The following is a 16,797-nucleotide window of genomic DNA, read 5'->3' on the forward strand; positions in this document are numbered from 1 at the left end:
GTTATTCATGTACATATATTTTACACCGTTAAAATTGTAGAAATAAATTTAATTTATTAAATTAAATTCCAATTTAATAAATTTTCCTAGTAAAACGTCGAATGGAATCTCAACCAATCTTGACTGTTTGGAGGCGAAACCAGAGCACAGCAGCCAATCACAGAAGGACAATGTTCTGAACGGACCAATCAGTGAACGGAATTATGCAGACATGTTAGTATGTCCCATGCGTTCCCCATGTGAGTGCTGGCATCAACGCGCTGTTTAGGCAGAAAGTGTAAATTAATGAATTATTTGTAATTCTTCTTCTAAAAGCTTGGAATATTTTTCTTTTAAAATGAAGAAAAAGAAGGATTCAACGTTAACTGAAGCTCAGGATCACGAGGTTGGTTTCGCTCAGTTTGAGTGGTATTTTCCAAATACACAACTTTTGCAAATTAGACATCCAAAGCTTTATTTATTTATTTTTTTAAAAATACATACACATTTCTATACTATTGCATTATCAATTCTAAACAATCATTTAATATGTCTTTCAATAGAGTGAAGCTCAGAGTTCCTCTCAGAATTTAAAGGAAGGAGAGGAGGAGAAGAGTGGCCAACAGTCTAAGGGCCCTAAACGAAAAGCAAAGAGCAAAGAGTCAGATGTTGGGGTCTTACGGCCACTCAAGTTGTCAAAACAGGAGCTGTATAAGGCCCCCACTGTGGAAGAGCTCAACCAGCTTAAAGAAACAGAAAATCTCTTCCACTGCAGTTTATTGAAAATGCAGGTCAGAAATGACCTAATCTCTGTCATGCATGATTTAATATTAATCTATGTTACCTTAGCTACATTTGTGGGGGATTTTTTAAATACATTTTTTTATGTCATGTCAATGGGTGATGTCCAGATGGAGGAGCTGCTGAAGGAAGTGTCCCTAAGCCAGCACAGGAGGAATCTGGTGGACTCTTTCGTGCTGCAGGTCACAGATCTCCTGCAGTCTGTGCCCGAATCTGAAGTTGTGGAGGTTAGACATTGCTGAAGCATTTGCATCAGCTTTCACAGGCTTGGACTGTACTGAATTTGACAATGCAGACATTTTCTTATTTGCTTTTTATGTCTTGTCTCGTAGTTGGAAGATCTTTCATGGTTGTCAGGCATTAAAGTTCCATTCCTCCTCGTTCCGAAAGTAGCAAAAGGCAAATTTCACATGGAGCCTCCTGCATCAGTCAACCTGGTGGGCAGTTATCCATTAGGCACGTGTATCAAACCTCGAGTCTCAGTCGATTTGGCTGTCACCATTCCAGCTGTAAGTAATTCTTCCTTCATCTGAACTACTGTGTTTTAAATATAACCTTCTGGAAGCCAACCGAACCATGAAGAATATGCAACATTGTAACTATTTTAGCCCCTGTTTCAGAACAAATCAAGTAAGTTACAGGTCTGAAAATGCCCCAAATTGCTCTCTTGCAATTGCAATTTTACTCATGTTGTTATTTCGGTGAGCTCCACGTGACAGGGATCAGAAAGAGATAGTTGCGGTGAGTCGTTATGTGTGTCACCCCTCCACCATTTTTAATCGGAAAATGTGTCATACCTCTGACTGAAGAGAGCAAGATCTCAGCAAAACAGTCCGCATGTGTGACACCCTTGGCAAAAACTAGTTGTTTTGAGTCTGCTAGAGTGGAGCCAGCTTAAAGCTCCTGTTTGTATGCGACAGTTTGATGAATCATGCCGTAATGCTGTTTTACTGATAGATATTGACAACTAGAGATGTTAGATGGGAAGAACCTTTGGGTAAGTATTGAAAGAAATGTTTAATTCTTCTGTTACTAATTAAGCAACAGACAACAAATGATTTCAATGAATAATCATGAGTATCGGTTAGCCCAAAGCTACATAAATATAAAATTTCTTCTAATGTGATCAGTCAAATTTATGTCTGTTTTTCTATCAAAATTCAATAATAAATGTTTAATACAATTGTCAATTTTTTTTTTTTTTAAGTCTATTTTACACCCAATGGATGCCATTAACCAGAGGTACCCTCGGAAGAGAGCACTATATCTGGCTGGCCTGGCACAGCACCTCTCCTCCACAAAGTCTGTGGGCTCACTGCGCTACTCTTGTCTCCACGGCAACCGTCTTCGCCCACTCCTGCTAATCAAACCCCCAGGTATGATTGGTCTAATGGTAGCTTTTGGCATTCATTAGCTCCTTTTGAAAAGTTTGCACATTTACTTGGTTGGCAAATGCTTTCTTACCATAGCAAGCAAGTGCATGTACTGTCACTACTGTCATTATTTGCTCAAATCAGAATTCCTTCTCATTTGATTTCCGCTACCTTGATATTTGCCTTTTGGAAGACTCCTTTTTTTTAATCACTGCTTGGAGCAGGGGTTTTCAAACTGTTGCCTAGAGACCACAAGGTCGGCAGAACATTTGAATGAAAAAAGTTAACAAAATGTATTTTTAGGGCAGTCAAAGTCAACTTTTTAACTTTAAAATTAATTAAGTGTTTTGGTTTTTTTTTTGGTTTTTTTTTACACTGACTTATTTTATTGACATCATTTTGTTATTCTTTCTAAAGACTGGTCAGAAATCATGTGATTAATCTTGATTATTTTATTCTATAAAAGAAACGGTCAATTTACTACAAAGTAAAGCATTTTCAGGTAATATTTTAATGTAGTTTTTTTATGTCTTAATTTAATGCTTTAAAAGTAAAGGCAATTATTTAAAGAAATATTCCGGGTTCAATACAAGTTAGAATGACAGCATTTGTGGCATAATATTGATTACCACAAAAACTTGCACCTCCTTTTCTTTAAAAACAGTCAACAAACTCTAAAATGACTAAAATTTACAATTTAAACAACTTTACAGCTGAAATAATACACAAGTTTTAACAGAAGAATTCATGTACATGCTTTTATACAATTATAAGCTTCACTTTTCTGCCTTTTAAACCTCCAAAAATTGGCCCCATTTACTTCCATTGTAAGTGCCTCACTGTAACCTTTTATTTGTGGAATAAACCAAATTTATTCCACAAATGCATTGATTGAGCTTAAGTTGTATTGAACATGGAATATTCCTTTAATTTTGCAGACAAAATTTTTTTATTTAAAATATTCTGTGTATGTGACCTTTAGGTAAAGACAGCAGCAGCGTCACATTGCGGATTCATGCCGTTCCCCCTCCAGACTTTCTCAAACCCAGTCAATTTCGTCCTCAGAAAAACAGTGTCAGGACTGAGTGGTTCACTGGTGTTGCCAGTATAAAGCAAGGTAATGTAGAGTTGTTGAATAATCTGCTTTAATGAAATCAATCATCCCTTATACTATTGTCAGCATGTTTTTATTGTTTTAATTCGGCAGAGATCAGTGAGCCCCCTACTCCTCATTATAACAGCACAGTTCTTGGAGATCATCTGCCCCTCTCACATCTGCAGTTCCTCTCGGCCATCAGTGCACAGTGTCCTGCTTTTGGAGATGGTGTGGCTCTCCTTAAAGTGTGGCTGAGACAGAGAGAACTGGACCAGGTAAATGAGGCATCATGAAAACTGTCTAAGAAGTGTTTGTTATATTTTACGCCAAAATAAAAAAACTAATAAAAAAAATAAATAATAATAATTCTAAAAGAAAATTAAGCCTATTTTATTTATTTTGTGTTTTGCATTTCGGCATTATTTCATGACAATCAAGCACACTTAAAACCTTCCCAAATTCTTAGTAGCCTGCTATAATTGAGGGGAAAAAAAATCTTATTTTCATTAATGGGAAAAAAAATCTCATTTAGAATTAATTTTTTGGGAAAAATCTATTTTATATTAATGAGAAAAAATCTCATTCACATTTTTGTAATTGAAAAAATCTTTTTCATTAATGGGGGAAAAATCTTATTTTTATTAATGGGGGAAAAAATCTCATTCACATTTTTGTAATTGAAAAAATCTATTTTTCATTAATGGGGGAAAAAAATCTTATTTTTATTAATGGGGGAACAAATCTTATTTTCATTAATGTGGAAAAAATCTCATTCACATTTCTGTAATGGGAAAAATTTTTAATTTTCATTAATAGGAACAAATCAAAAAATTTTATTCATGAGAAAAAATCTCATTTTCATTAATGGGGGAAAAATCTCATTCTTAATACTGCAATAGGAAAGAGTCTTATTTGTATTACTGTAATAGTTAAATGTCTCTTTCTTATTACTGTAATGAAAAAGGTATATTTTAAGTGTAAAGCACATGTAAAGTACCGATTTAAGTATAAATCATTGGATGGTAGTAGTTGGTGTGCTGTATTTACTATATCTGTTGATTTATACACTTTCTTTTATGACTAAAACAATTGTGATATAGATAAAGACTCTTACAGAGTCTTGCTTGAAATCACAGAGAGAGAGCATGCCTATCAAATAATATTGCGGAGTGATGTCAACATAAAAAAAGCAGAAAGGCAGTCCTGGCCAGTGCAACAGCGTGAACTGAACAGGGAGCATTTGCTCTATTAAAAAAAAAAAATTCATTACTCTTACTAGGGAAATAATTGCAAATTTATTACAATACGTCACGACCCAACATGTATGGCTGTGCGACCCAATTTGGACCCATAGTTTAGGAAATGCTGCATTACTGAAATGATCTTTATTATTATTTATATACATCACTCTTCATTTTGTCTTTTACTAATTCTCCTTAAATATACAGAACCATCTTTTTTTTTTACAATATATTAACCAAAAATCCTTGGGCATGGCACAAACACAGAAAAAATATATGCAAAAAAAAAACAACACAAGGCACAGAGGACGGGGGAAAAGGCATTGGATGTTCAAAAGAAAGCAAATGAGATCATTTAGATAATATTTTGGCTGATAGTGTATAACTAACAAAGAGGACATGTTAAAAAAATTCAAACATCAGAAACGGGCTGGTTGAGGGTGTATTTCTTAGAATTATTGTGTTGGAGCAGATCTTCTCTGATGAGGTGTTTTTAGAGATTGCTTTCACGTGCACTCGAAAAGAAAAGAAGAATCACAACGAACTTGGTTTCATAACCTCTGTTTCTTTCTCATTAGGGTGCTGGATGTTTCTGTGGTTTTCATGCCTCTATGTTAATGGCTTATCTTGTGTCCACACACAAAGTGGGCAAAATCATGAATGCCTACCAGCTGTTCAGGAATGCCTTGAACTTCTTGGGTAAGAACAAATCATAATATCATCACATTTCATATCACACAGAGGGTCGCTAACATGTTATTATGGTGGTTAGAGAAAGATATTAATGGGTTATATTGGGTTTTTCTTTTCCTCTATTTTAGCTTCCACAGATCTGACTGAGAACGGTATCACCTTGGCTAAAAACCCAGACTCCAAAGCGGTGAGTGGAAGTGATTCAATCTTGCTCTTACTGACTGACTTTTGTTTTTTTGCCTTGGTTGTATCATCATACATGTCTTTCACATTGTCCTGTTTAGCCCCCACTGCTTGAGTTCCATGCAGCTTTCTCTGTGGTTTTTGTGGACCCCTCTGGACACCTCAATCTATGTGCTGACATGACAGATTTTACCTACAAACAGGTGAGCACTGCTTTAGTATCTCTTTAGCTCAGTGATTATGTGATATCACTCACTCAAATCAGCATAATTGAATCCAAATCTTCAGATTCAACATGAGGCATCACTGTCGCTGAAGTTCTGGGATGATCCAACAGTAGATGGCTTCCAGGCTCTGCTTATGATGCCCAAACCCATGATCAGAGCATATGATAATGTATTTCAGTAAGTAGCCATTAACAAAAATCTATTATTTGTGTGCTATTCACAGTTACATGGCCATTCACTCTCTGTATCTCTCTTCCTCAGACTGGATGAGCTAGTGAAATTGCAGGCCTCCTGTAAGAAACTTTCACTGCTCAATGAGCTCATGGACCAAAGCGGGAACTACGTCCTTACTGCACTTCCTTACATTTTGTCCCTTTTGCAACGAGGGCTTGGAAAAAGGATCCGCTTACTGGCACACTCGCTCCCTCAAGACCCTGAGGTAGATTCACTACCCATAACATTTCCTTTTGCTGCTCAAAACATCTTAAATAAGTTATTGGATAGGTATATTAGGGCTGCTCGAATATGAAAAAAACTCTCATAATTGTCGATCATTTTCATTGATATTGATTAATAGAGTTTATATATAAAAATATTCCTTGAATTACTTTATTGCTGTTTTATACACAAGTAAATCTACACAGTGCCTAAAGACTCAACTTCACACTGGCCCGCTATGTTCAGACTGCCATTAAAAATCCGATTTTTTTTCATATCCAGATTGAATCCAGATGAGTTTTGATAGTCTGGAGAGCAAAAAACCCACATGAAATCTGATTTTTCCGAATCTGATGCAAACCACATCGGGAGGTGGTTTCAAATGCGATTTAAATCTGATTTTTTCAGATGCGTCTCACTCCGGACGCTCTGGCTGCTCAAATCGGATTTCAAATGGTCTTTTGCGTCACTCTTAACGTGACACACAGCGATGACGTCAAAAATCTGTGCCTGCAGTGCGGAACATCACAGTATTTACCAGTCTCCTCCATCGCTGAGTTTTTCTTGTGCGACGGAGGAGTTCTGCACCGCAACTGGACAGGGCGCTTATTTGAAGAGCGAGATGATGCACCTCCATTTTCCCGTATCTGTTTTGAAAGCATCGTCACGTGGGTACGTCCACGTCATTACCAAAGCAACCCATGCGGATAGGTTGGTTATGTCTAAATGCGCAAATCTGATTTGATCACTTGCAATTACTAGTGCGGACAGTCTGCCTGAAAAGACCTGATTTGAGAAAAAATCCGATTTGCCTGCAGTTTGAACATAGCCTTAGTAGCATGAAAAACACATTTTGAATAAAGTGTACACCAAAAGTGAGCAACGGACATATATGTGATAGTTTACAATGTTGAACTGCTGCAAAAAAAATGATACTGATAGAAAATAGAAAACATTTTATGCATTAAGAGTAGACCAAAGTGGAATTCTGTTACTGACACTTTTCAGCTGTAATTTTAATCTTGATTATTTATTAAATGAATTGTGCAGCCCTAGGTCATAGTATTAGCAAAGCATTCTTAAACAGTTTATATACATTATTTTAATCTCTGCAATTGACTTCTGTAGTGGACAGTGGACAGTGCACCTCCTAAACATAAGGACCAGTCGCCTTTGAGAATTGGTTTGCTGCTTAATCTCGAGCAGGCTCTTTCTGTTCTTGAGAGAGGACCACCAGCAGATAATCCCAAGGTAAACTGGCTCACACATGGCCAGAGACAGGAGGGTCCAAAAGTCTGAGACCACTAGTGAAAATGCTTTTGTTTTGCATTCTTTTCTAATTTAACACAAACATTTTTGTTGCAATTGTATTGTCTGCATCACAATTGGAGTCTAGAATTGTAATTATAAATAATGAATCTAAGAAATATTGCAGAATCTTAAAATAAGTCATAACATTTCTTTGTTTATTTTTTTCACTATTCTATAACTTTGTTTTTTTCTAGGTAAAAAAAAAAAGAAGAAAAAAAAGTGTAGTTTCAGACCTTTGAATTCCAGTGTATGTGTACATCTGAGAATTCTTCATCTTTTCAGGCAGCAGAGTTCAGGCAGCTATGGGGCTCTCGCTCAGAGTTGCGACGCTTCCAGGATGGAGCTATCACAGAAGCAGTGCTGTGGTCCGGCAGCTCCACCTTTGAGAGGAGACTTGTCTTACTAGAGATCATCACATACCTGCTACAACTGTATGTACTCCACACTAGGCATGTGCACGAGTAATTGAGTAATCGTTTTGCACCAGCTAATCGACTATTAAACCATACTCAAAAATCGCAAATTATTTTATTTTGCGCATTTGCCTGTCGTGGGCTACGCTGAATTATCCTGTACTTTTCCTCTGAATCTCTCTCCAAATCTCGCAATTGCAGTTGAGTCCACTGGAGGGGCGGTGTAGATGTGTGTCGTGGAGGTGTTGAATGAGAGGAGACATTATGGCATCTTTGGCCAAGTGTGAATTCAAGTGTGGCAGTGCTTGTAATATTTTGATTCGTTTTTAATTATACTGTATTTGTTTCTTGTTGTGTATGTATGTACGTGTGTGTGTATATATATATATATATATATATATATATTTTTTTTTTTTAAAAAGCATAGTTTGTTGAAGTTACCTTATTTTGAATCCGTTCTTGGTAACGTTTTTGAATATAATAAAATATAAATTTCACATACGTGTCATATTTTGAACTTGCATTTTAATTAATAGATTACTCCATTTCTTTTGGGGGGTGTGATTACTCGGCTACAGAATTACTCAAAAATTCTCATCCCTGCTCCACACATTTATCACTGAACATTCGCTCATGAATTCAATTGCGCTTTTTTTTTCTTTGGTGAATTCAGTCCATGCCTGTTATTTTCTCCCAATCCAGTCATGCAGACATTCCTGAATCATGTGTGAGGTTTGTTGGTGGACAGCTGGATACGGTCATCAAAGTTGGCAAAGAGGTACTGAGTGAATTTGTTACGTTATGTAACATAATAGACATTCTGTCATTATTTACTCACCCTCCTGTTGTTCCAAGCATGTATGACTTACTTTCTTCAGCAGAACGAAAAAGGAGATGTTTTAGGGTTCCCACGTGTCCTGGAAAACCTGGAATTTTGCTATGCAGATTTCCAGTCATAGAAAATTAGTAAAAATAAGCTAAATGTCCTGGAAAATAATTATTTGTCTTGGAAAATATATTTTAGTATAATATAACTGTTTGACTGTGTGGCTAACCAGGTTTTTTTTACATGCACAAAAACATGGTAACGATTGGGACTGGGAATAGGAGTTAAAGGAATAGTTCACCCAAAAATGAAAATTTGCTGATAATTTACTCAACCTCAGGCCATCCAAGATGTATCTGAGTTTCTTTCTTCATCAAAACAGAATTTAAGACTTTTAGGATTTAATTTCAAGCCTCCTCCTCTAAACAATGCAAGTGAATGTACTCCATTTTGTGACGGTCCAAAATGCATATTTAGGGTGCATTAAAATAATCCACACGACTCTAAACCCAAACTATTGATTATTTTTAGAAACAAAACAATACTTATATACTTTTTAACTACAAATGTTCGCTTCCGTACATCTCTGTGACGTGTGCTCATGAGAGGGATGACGTAAGCTTGTTGGTAAGGTCACGCGTCACGTGGAGGAGGAGTCAGGAAGCACGTCATTGTTTACGTTGTTTTTTTTATTATTATTTTATATTGTTTTGAAATTGTTTTGGACTGTTTTGGTTTGTGAATGGCGCTTGGTCTGTGCTCTGTGCAAGTTTCTCTTGTAAACAATGATGCGCTTCCTGCCGCAGCCTCCACGTGACCTTACCAACGAGCTTACGTCATCCCTCTCATGAGCGCGCATCACAGAGATGTACGGAAGTGAACATTTGTAGTTAAAAAGTATATAAGTATTGTTTTATTTCTAAAAATAATCAATCGTTTGCATTCAGAAGAACTTTATTTGTCAACTGGAATCGTGTGGATTATTTTGATGCACCCTAAATATACATTATGGACCGTCAAAAAATGGAGGACATCCGCTTGGATTGTTTAGAGGAGGAGGCCTGAAATGAAATCCTAAAAATCTTAAATTCTGTTTTGATGAAGAAAGAAACTCAGACACATCTTGGATTGCCTGAGGTTGAGTAAATTATAAGCAAATTTTCATTTTTGGGTGAACTATTCCTTTAAATACACAAATTTGTATCGTTTTGTCACTGCCGGCGGCTGCGCATTGTGAAACAATGTCAACGGTTAACTGTCATTAACAAATCCCTGTCACATACTTTTTCTGCTCATCTTCTGTCATCTCTGCTTTGCTCTAACAAAATAGTTTAAGTATTGATATAGTACAAAATAAGATATTTTTGTTCCAACATTATCACAAAAATATTTGCGTTATAAACTTTAGACAACGATAACGGTCGGACCAAAGATTTATTTTTTAAAACAAATTCACACCCTGAGTTGGTAGCATGGTGATTCGGCCTTCACACCTCAGGATGTGAATTAATTTTCAGTAATTCAATGATCGGAGTCTGCTTATACCGCGGTTACAATAAGTAGGATGCGGAAAACTATCACGGAATCTAGTCATAAAAATGGAATTAGATTTAGAACACAGAATTTCATGGAATATGACATATTTGGACTAAAATGATTATTTGAATTCACAATTAATCAAATTAAAATTGGGATATGTCCTAGTGTGATAAACTGCAAAAGTCTGGGATTTCACTGAATAAATATATAATCTGCAAGTGATGCACGCTTCAAAATAACTGTGCAAAGCCGGCCGCTCATACGCTGAAAACACCTCATGATCATCGCGCACTGTGTGTGTGTGGTAGAAGATGGAGAGCAGAGCACTCTGAAGCACACAGCACATACACACTATGTATTTATTTAATTAAATCACAGCTTTACGGGTATTAATAATCACACTAGGCGATGTATCGATCTGCTTATCTAGTGTCCAAAACACACCGAAACTCCAAAATAAAAGCTTGAATTAAATGAACGCGTGTATTTTGTTTAAACAATACACTTGTTGGGCACATAAAATGTCCTGGAAAATTATGCTTTGAAAAGAGTTGGAAATCTGTGTAAGGGACTGACAGTCTCAGTCACCAATCAATTTCATTTTATGGAATAAAGATGCTGTCATTCTGCATAACATCTCCTTTTGTGTTCCACAGAAGGAAAGTCACACATGATGGTGAATAAATGAAGTTTCATTTTTGGTCAATTAAAAAGTAAATAAACTATTGTGTGTTTGTGTTCTCCAGATCTGTAGTACAGGAGAGGAGGAGAGTCTGAAGGTGGTTCTGGCCTATGATGATCTGAGCAGGAAGCTCTGGCAGTTGGAGGGTCTGCCACTGTCGATTACATCAGTCCAGGGAGCCCACCAAGCCTTGAGATACACACAGGTTAGCCACCTCATCACCTTTTTAAACCTTTTAGTTTTTAATTGTGTATTGACTCAGTACCTAATTTGTGGCGATTATCAAATTTTTCTGTTTTTCTCACTTATGTCCTTTGCAGGTTTTCCCCCCAGTTCCGGTGAAGCTGGCCTATTCGTTTTTTGACAAAAAGAAGAACACTCTCGGATTAGTGCCAAAAGAAGGCAAACCCTGCCCTATTTACATCACTCCCATTAAAAGTACCGCATTTTAATATTTTGTTTTCACAAGTCATTTAAAACTTCTATTTACTTCACAAGACTCAATAGATCTGAATTATTAGTTTGAATATGGTTTTACCTTTTTTTTTTTTTTTTTTTTTTTTTTATCATCCCCTTTTGTCTTTAGTCATTGTTCATATGGAGGGCAGTGGGAAATGGCCCAACGACCGCTTGGCGATACGCCACATTAAAGCAGCTTTTCACATCTGCTTGGGAGAGTTGCTTAACAAGCACCACAAATACAGATGTCATGCCAAACCCTCCTACCTGGATGTTTGGAAGGTAATTTGTGTATTTGACTTTACATATGTTGTAAAGCAATAGTTCAGCCAAAAATGAAAATTCTTTCATCATTCACTCACCCCCATGTCATCCCAGATGTGTGTGACTTTCTTTCTTCTGCAGAACACAAAGTATTTTTAGATTTCAGCTCTGTAGGTCCATACGATGCAAGTGAATGGGTCCAAAACTTTGACGCTCGGAAAAGCACATAAAGGCAGCATAGAAGTAATCCAAATGACTCCAGTGCTTTAATCCATGTCTTCAGAAGTGATCAATTGGTTTTGGGTGAGAACACAAAAATGTAACTCAATTTTCACTATAAAACATAACATCTGCAGTCTCCTTGGCGATCATGACTTCAAGCTCGATTATTCTTTCTAGCGCCCTGCACAAGCCCTGGGCAGTGTAATTGAGCTTGAAATCATGATCGTGCCTAGAGACTTCAATTGCAATATGTACAGTGAAAAAGCAGTTCCTTTTTGATCTTTTCTCACCCAAAATCGATTGGACCGCTTCAAAAGACAGATTTAACAACTGGAGTTTTATGGATTACTTTTATACTGACCTATGTGCTTTTTGGAGCTTCAAAGTTTAAGTGGCCATTCACTTGCATTGTATGGAACTACAGAGCTGAACTATTCTTCTAAAAATGTTTGTTTGTGTTCTGCAGAAGAAAGAAAGTCAAACACATCTGGGATGAGTAAATGATGAGAGAATTTTCATTTTTGGCACAACTATTCCTTTAATGCCTGTGGTGTTTTTGCCATTTTTCTGGAATAACACATTTGAAGGGTACACTACAGATCATTTCTCATTTCATTTTTCAGTAGAAAATAACCAAATATAATTTGAGCTCGTACATAAAAAAATCATTGTTCAAAACCAAGCCTTACCCCAATTATTACTGTACTTTATTACCTAAAATATTGATTTACATTCAGAGCTGTCGGGTTCAAATTGGCAAGAACATTTCAGGATTCTGTCATTCATTCTTGTGTGTTTGCGCAAGGTCCGTAAACAAAGAAAAGAATGTTATGATATGCTATTGCTCAGACAACATATGTTTCATATACATCTTGTAGGACTATATTCTTACTATCTTGCAATTGTATGTTTCAACCACAGATGTCAATAGAGTACCCAGAAATCCATAGTGTACCAAAGAGACTTATGATTCTGTACCCTAAGAGTTTTGAGCATACACCTTTGATTATTTTACTTGATTTTATGCATTAATCCCTTTAGGATGGATTAGCCTTCCGGATCCAGGTGGCATATCACAGAGAACCACAGATCCTAAGGGAGAGTCTGACCCCTGAAGGAATGCTTATCTATAGGGACAACCCTGAGGCGCAGGCCCTGGAGCTGGAGACCCAGCACAAACCTTTCCTAACCAGCACCCTGCATGGGTATAACACACACACACACACACACACACACACACACACACATATACATATATAAACATGCATTATGTTTATACAGTTCACTGTTGTAGCTTGGTTTGTAGCAGGGTTATAGTTTTGAATTAAATGTTTTTTCTATTATATTTTCTATTTGTAATTCCAGTTTAGTTTAGTTTTCATTAGTTTTTGCTTTTTGACTGTCAGTTTTGGTTAAGTTTTTGTTTTTTTTCAGTGTAGTTAGTTTTATTTTAGATTAAGTTCTAGTATTTTTATGGCTGTTAAAGCATCTAGGGATATCATTTAAATATGTTTAACGTCGTTAAATTGATCAGGCCAGTCTTGTGATAGGCTACTGTTATCTAGGTACATTTTAATGTTTAATGAAGGTGGATTCTAAAGGATTCAAATGTTATAATATACTTTGTATCAAAAACGAAAATGTTAATTAATTTGATGTCTTTTTTATTTCTATTTTAGTTAGTTTTAGAGCCATAAATTATTGTAGTTTAATTTCAGTTTTTGGCAGTTATGTAAAAAAAATATATATATATATATTTGTTAACAAAATGTTTTAGTTTTCGTTAACAATAATAACACTGGTTTATAGTGACTTCAATTTGGATAAATCGTAGGATAAATCACAGTGGATCTGTTCTCAGGTTTGAATTTATTGTGTTTCAGGCTACAACAGCAGTATGCGTCTTTTGGTGCAGTGTGTCGTCTGGCTAAACGCTGGCTGGCATCTCAATTCCTGTTGGAGGATATCAGAGAGGAAGCAGCTGACCTACTGGTGGCTTCACTTTTCCTACATCCTGCTCCCTTCTCTCCACCAAGGTAACATTCTCTAACTTAACTTATTACTTAATTGTTACTAAGCCTCCAGTGCCAGCTCGACGATGACACTTCTCTTGTTCCAGCTCTCCTCAGGTGGGGTTCCTTCGCTTCCTCCATTTGCTGTCCACTTTTGACTGGAAAAACAATCCACTGATAGTCAACCTTAATGGGAAACTCACAGGTGGGCTTTATCTTTGGTGTTTTACCATCATATAAGAACTCAACTCCTGTGAATAGTTATTTACAGTGTGTTGTTACCTTTTACGTTTCAGCCTCGGACTACACAGAGATAAAGAATGACTTTGTAGCCTCTAGAAAATCCCTTTCTACCATGTTCATTGTCACTCCGAATGACAAAGTCTCTGTATGGACTAAAGAGGCCCCTTCAGTGCAGGTTTGTAGATGCTGCATTGTTCTCCATTTCCAAATTTGACATTAGTATGATAGATTTGTTTATGGATGTATTATACATATTGACAGTATGTAAGCATAACTAGTTCTGTCTCTGCCACATAGATGCTCCAGCGTGCTGTCATGTTGGCAGCAGAAAGCCTGTGTGTTTTAGAGGCTCAGCTTGTTGACTCCAGCCAAAAACAAGACATCCGGGTCAGTTCCTTTTATATTTTGACCGTAATCAGGTGTTACATGAAAACAAATTTAACCTCTCCGTTTCCTGTCTTTTGTGTTTTAGGTGGCATTTCGACCTCCTCTTGAGGCTTACGATGTTCTGATCCACCTCATTCCAAAGCAGGTGCCTCTATTAGCTAAAGCAGTGGACCCTCCTCGTGCCATCTTTTATCAAGGCACCTTAAGTGGCGACATATCCACCTCAAGGAGCGCTTTGCCAGTCATAGACTATGATCCAGTCAGACTGTATCTGTCTGAACTCCGGGTTTGTTCTTTGTACCACTTTAACTAAATCTTTCCCATGATACCCCATTTGTATTAACATGATCAGCATTAACATTTCTTCACAAATTAGACCACTGATAACAGTTCTCTTATGATTTTTAGGATGCTTTTGGAGATCTGGCTCTGTTTTTCTGCGACCCGTTTGGTGGAACAGTGATTGCAGTGCTGTGGAAGCCAAAGGCCTTTGAGCCTCAACCCTTCAAGGTTCTTCAATAAAATACATTGCTTTTAAGGTGTCAGAATTAAATTCCAATTAGGATTCAAGGCACCTCCCTACTCATGAATTTTACTCTGTTTTCAGACATCTTTAATGAATGCTCGCTGTGTGGAAGTGAATGAAGATGTGGCCTCCACTGTACCAAACGTAGAGGCCATCTTGCAGGACTTCCGCATCCTCGGGGAGGGTCTTGTGAAAAAAGTGGAACTAAGGACAGAAAAATGAGCTGTCTAGGATCTGGCAATAGTTTCTGTGGAAGTAATACTTAATCTGGATATTCTGTATGCTCATGTTTATTTGTAACATTTCTTGACCTCAGTTTGTTCAATAAACGTCTCAACATCTGCCTTCAAAAATGTTGTTGTTCTACTGTATTTAATAACAAGAATATTTGTTTATGATCATTTCATTCATCGAGTTTTACCGTTACCCACTTTCTATGTTATTTAAAACAAACTAACTGGACACTAATGACTGACTCATGGACACATTTCACATTTCCAGGTTTGTAAGTTAAAGGGATAGTTCACCTAAAAATGAAAATTCTCTCATCATTTACACACTCTCATGCCATGCCAAATGTGTTTGACTTTCTTCTGCTGAACACAAAGATTTTTAGAAGAATATTTCTGCTCTGTAGATCCAGTGCAAGTGAATGGGGACCAAAACACTGACACTCCAAAAGCACTCCAAAAGACTCCAGTAGTTTAATCCATATTTTCTGAAGCAATTTAATCGATTTGGGGTGAGAACAAACCACCACATCTTTCACTACATCTTCCCATAGCAGTCTCTAGATGCGATCATGATTTCAAGCTTGATTACACTTCCTAGAGCTTGACGCATGCGCTAGATGGCACTAGGAAGTGTAATCGAGCTTGAAATTATGTTTGCCAAGGAGACTGCCGATGTCAAGACTTATAGTGAAAAAGGAGGAATATTTTGGTCTGTTCTCACCTAAAACCAGTTGGATCAGAAGACATGTATTTATCCACTGGAGTCTTATGCTTAAGAAGGAAGTTTTGAGTTCTGAAACTTAAACTGTTTTTATATTACAATGACCTCTTCTGTGTCAAAAGATCAAGGAAAATTTGATTCCTTATGTCATGACCCATTTAAGTTTTCTAAAAGCTTTTCAGAACAACTTGATTTGCTTATCAAGTATTTTATTCATAAATTTAAAGTTCTAAAAAAATTCCAAAGAGATTTTGGGTTTAAAAACTTTGTCCTCTTCTAAAGCTAACAAAGCATTTTTTCAGCAATAATATATACATAATAATAATAACAGTCTGACAGAGATGAATTTACTTGACAAGCAAAATGTTATAAGATATTAAGTGTTGTTTTCAGAGAAATCTAACAAAATTTAGTGAGTTTTATTGCTTAAAACAGGAAAACAAATATTTGTCAATAGGGTAAGAAAAACTAACTTAATTTGAAGGTAAAACAAGTTTATTTTTCTTCCCCATTGGCAGATTTTTCACTAAATTTTGTCAGATTTCTCTGAAAACAAGACTTGATATAACATTTTGCTTGTCAAGTAAATTCATCTTGTTTTAAGAATGTTTAGACATTTTTGCTGGAAAATAAGACAAAAATACTAATTAAGATATGTTTTTTTTTTCTATCGATTGGTCTGTCTCTTCCTGTCTGACTATAAGGCCTGTATAGCCTTCAAACTTAAAGCTTTTTAAACTATATATATATATATATAAAGGCTTTGTCAAACCAACATAAAAAATTGTCTTCATTAACTTATTTCTAGTTCAAACTGTATTGCCTGAATACAATTTTGCTCCTGTTCACAACCAGGTTAGATTTAGATTGAAGTTTTTAGATTTTAAGGTTTTAAAATGTTCCCTACATTAAAATGTTATTTGTAAAA

At 36.4% G+C, this 16,797-nt stretch overlaps 1 protein-coding gene across 1 annotated transcript; it reads left to right on the plus strand.

The window, feature by feature from the left end:
* Nucleotides 1-220: 220 nt before the first annotated feature.
* On the plus strand, nucleotides 221-15,268 carry nol6 (nucleolar protein 6 (RNA-associated)). Its single transcript, XM_051662742.1, has 26 exons — nucleotides 221-385; nucleotides 543-770; nucleotides 891-1,007; nucleotides 1,113-1,289; nucleotides 1,988-2,156; nucleotides 3,136-3,270; nucleotides 3,361-3,524; nucleotides 5,069-5,189; nucleotides 5,312-5,370; nucleotides 5,468-5,569; nucleotides 5,655-5,770; nucleotides 5,855-6,032; nucleotides 7,160-7,282; nucleotides 7,625-7,773; nucleotides 8,458-8,533; nucleotides 10,867-11,007; nucleotides 11,123-11,240; nucleotides 11,389-11,543; nucleotides 12,789-12,952; nucleotides 13,631-13,783; nucleotides 13,867-13,964; nucleotides 14,056-14,177; nucleotides 14,300-14,389; nucleotides 14,475-14,675; nucleotides 14,798-14,899; nucleotides 14,997-15,268. Exons 1-26 carry the CDS (start codon nucleotides 338-340, stop codon nucleotides 15,135-15,137), a joined length of 3,447 nt encoding a protein of 1,148 aa, XP_051518702.1. The 5' UTR covers nucleotides 221-337; the 3' UTR covers nucleotides 15,138-15,268.
* The last annotated feature ends 1,529 nt before the right edge of the window (nucleotides 15,269-16,797 follow it).

This window comes from Myxocyprinus asiaticus, chromosome 3, assembly GCF_019703515.2.
Source record: "Myxocyprinus asiaticus isolate MX2 ecotype Aquarium Trade chromosome 3, UBuf_Myxa_2, whole genome shotgun sequence".
Taxonomy (NCBI): Eukaryota; Metazoa; Chordata; class Actinopteri; order Cypriniformes; family Catostomidae; genus Myxocyprinus; species Myxocyprinus asiaticus.

Coding starts and splice junctions, on each gene's coding strand:
- nol6 (XM_051662742.1), top strand. CDS start 338: ATGAAGAAAAAGAAGGATTCAACGTTAACTGAAGCTCAGGATCACGAG. Junction 6,033..7,159: donor CGCTCCCTCAAGACCCTGAG/GTAGATTCACTA, acceptor TGACTTCTGTAG/TGGACAGTGGACAGTGCACC. Junction 14,676..14,797: donor TGTATCTGTCTGAACTCCGG/GTTTGTTCTTTG, acceptor TATGATTTTTAG/GATGCTTTTGGAGATCTGGC.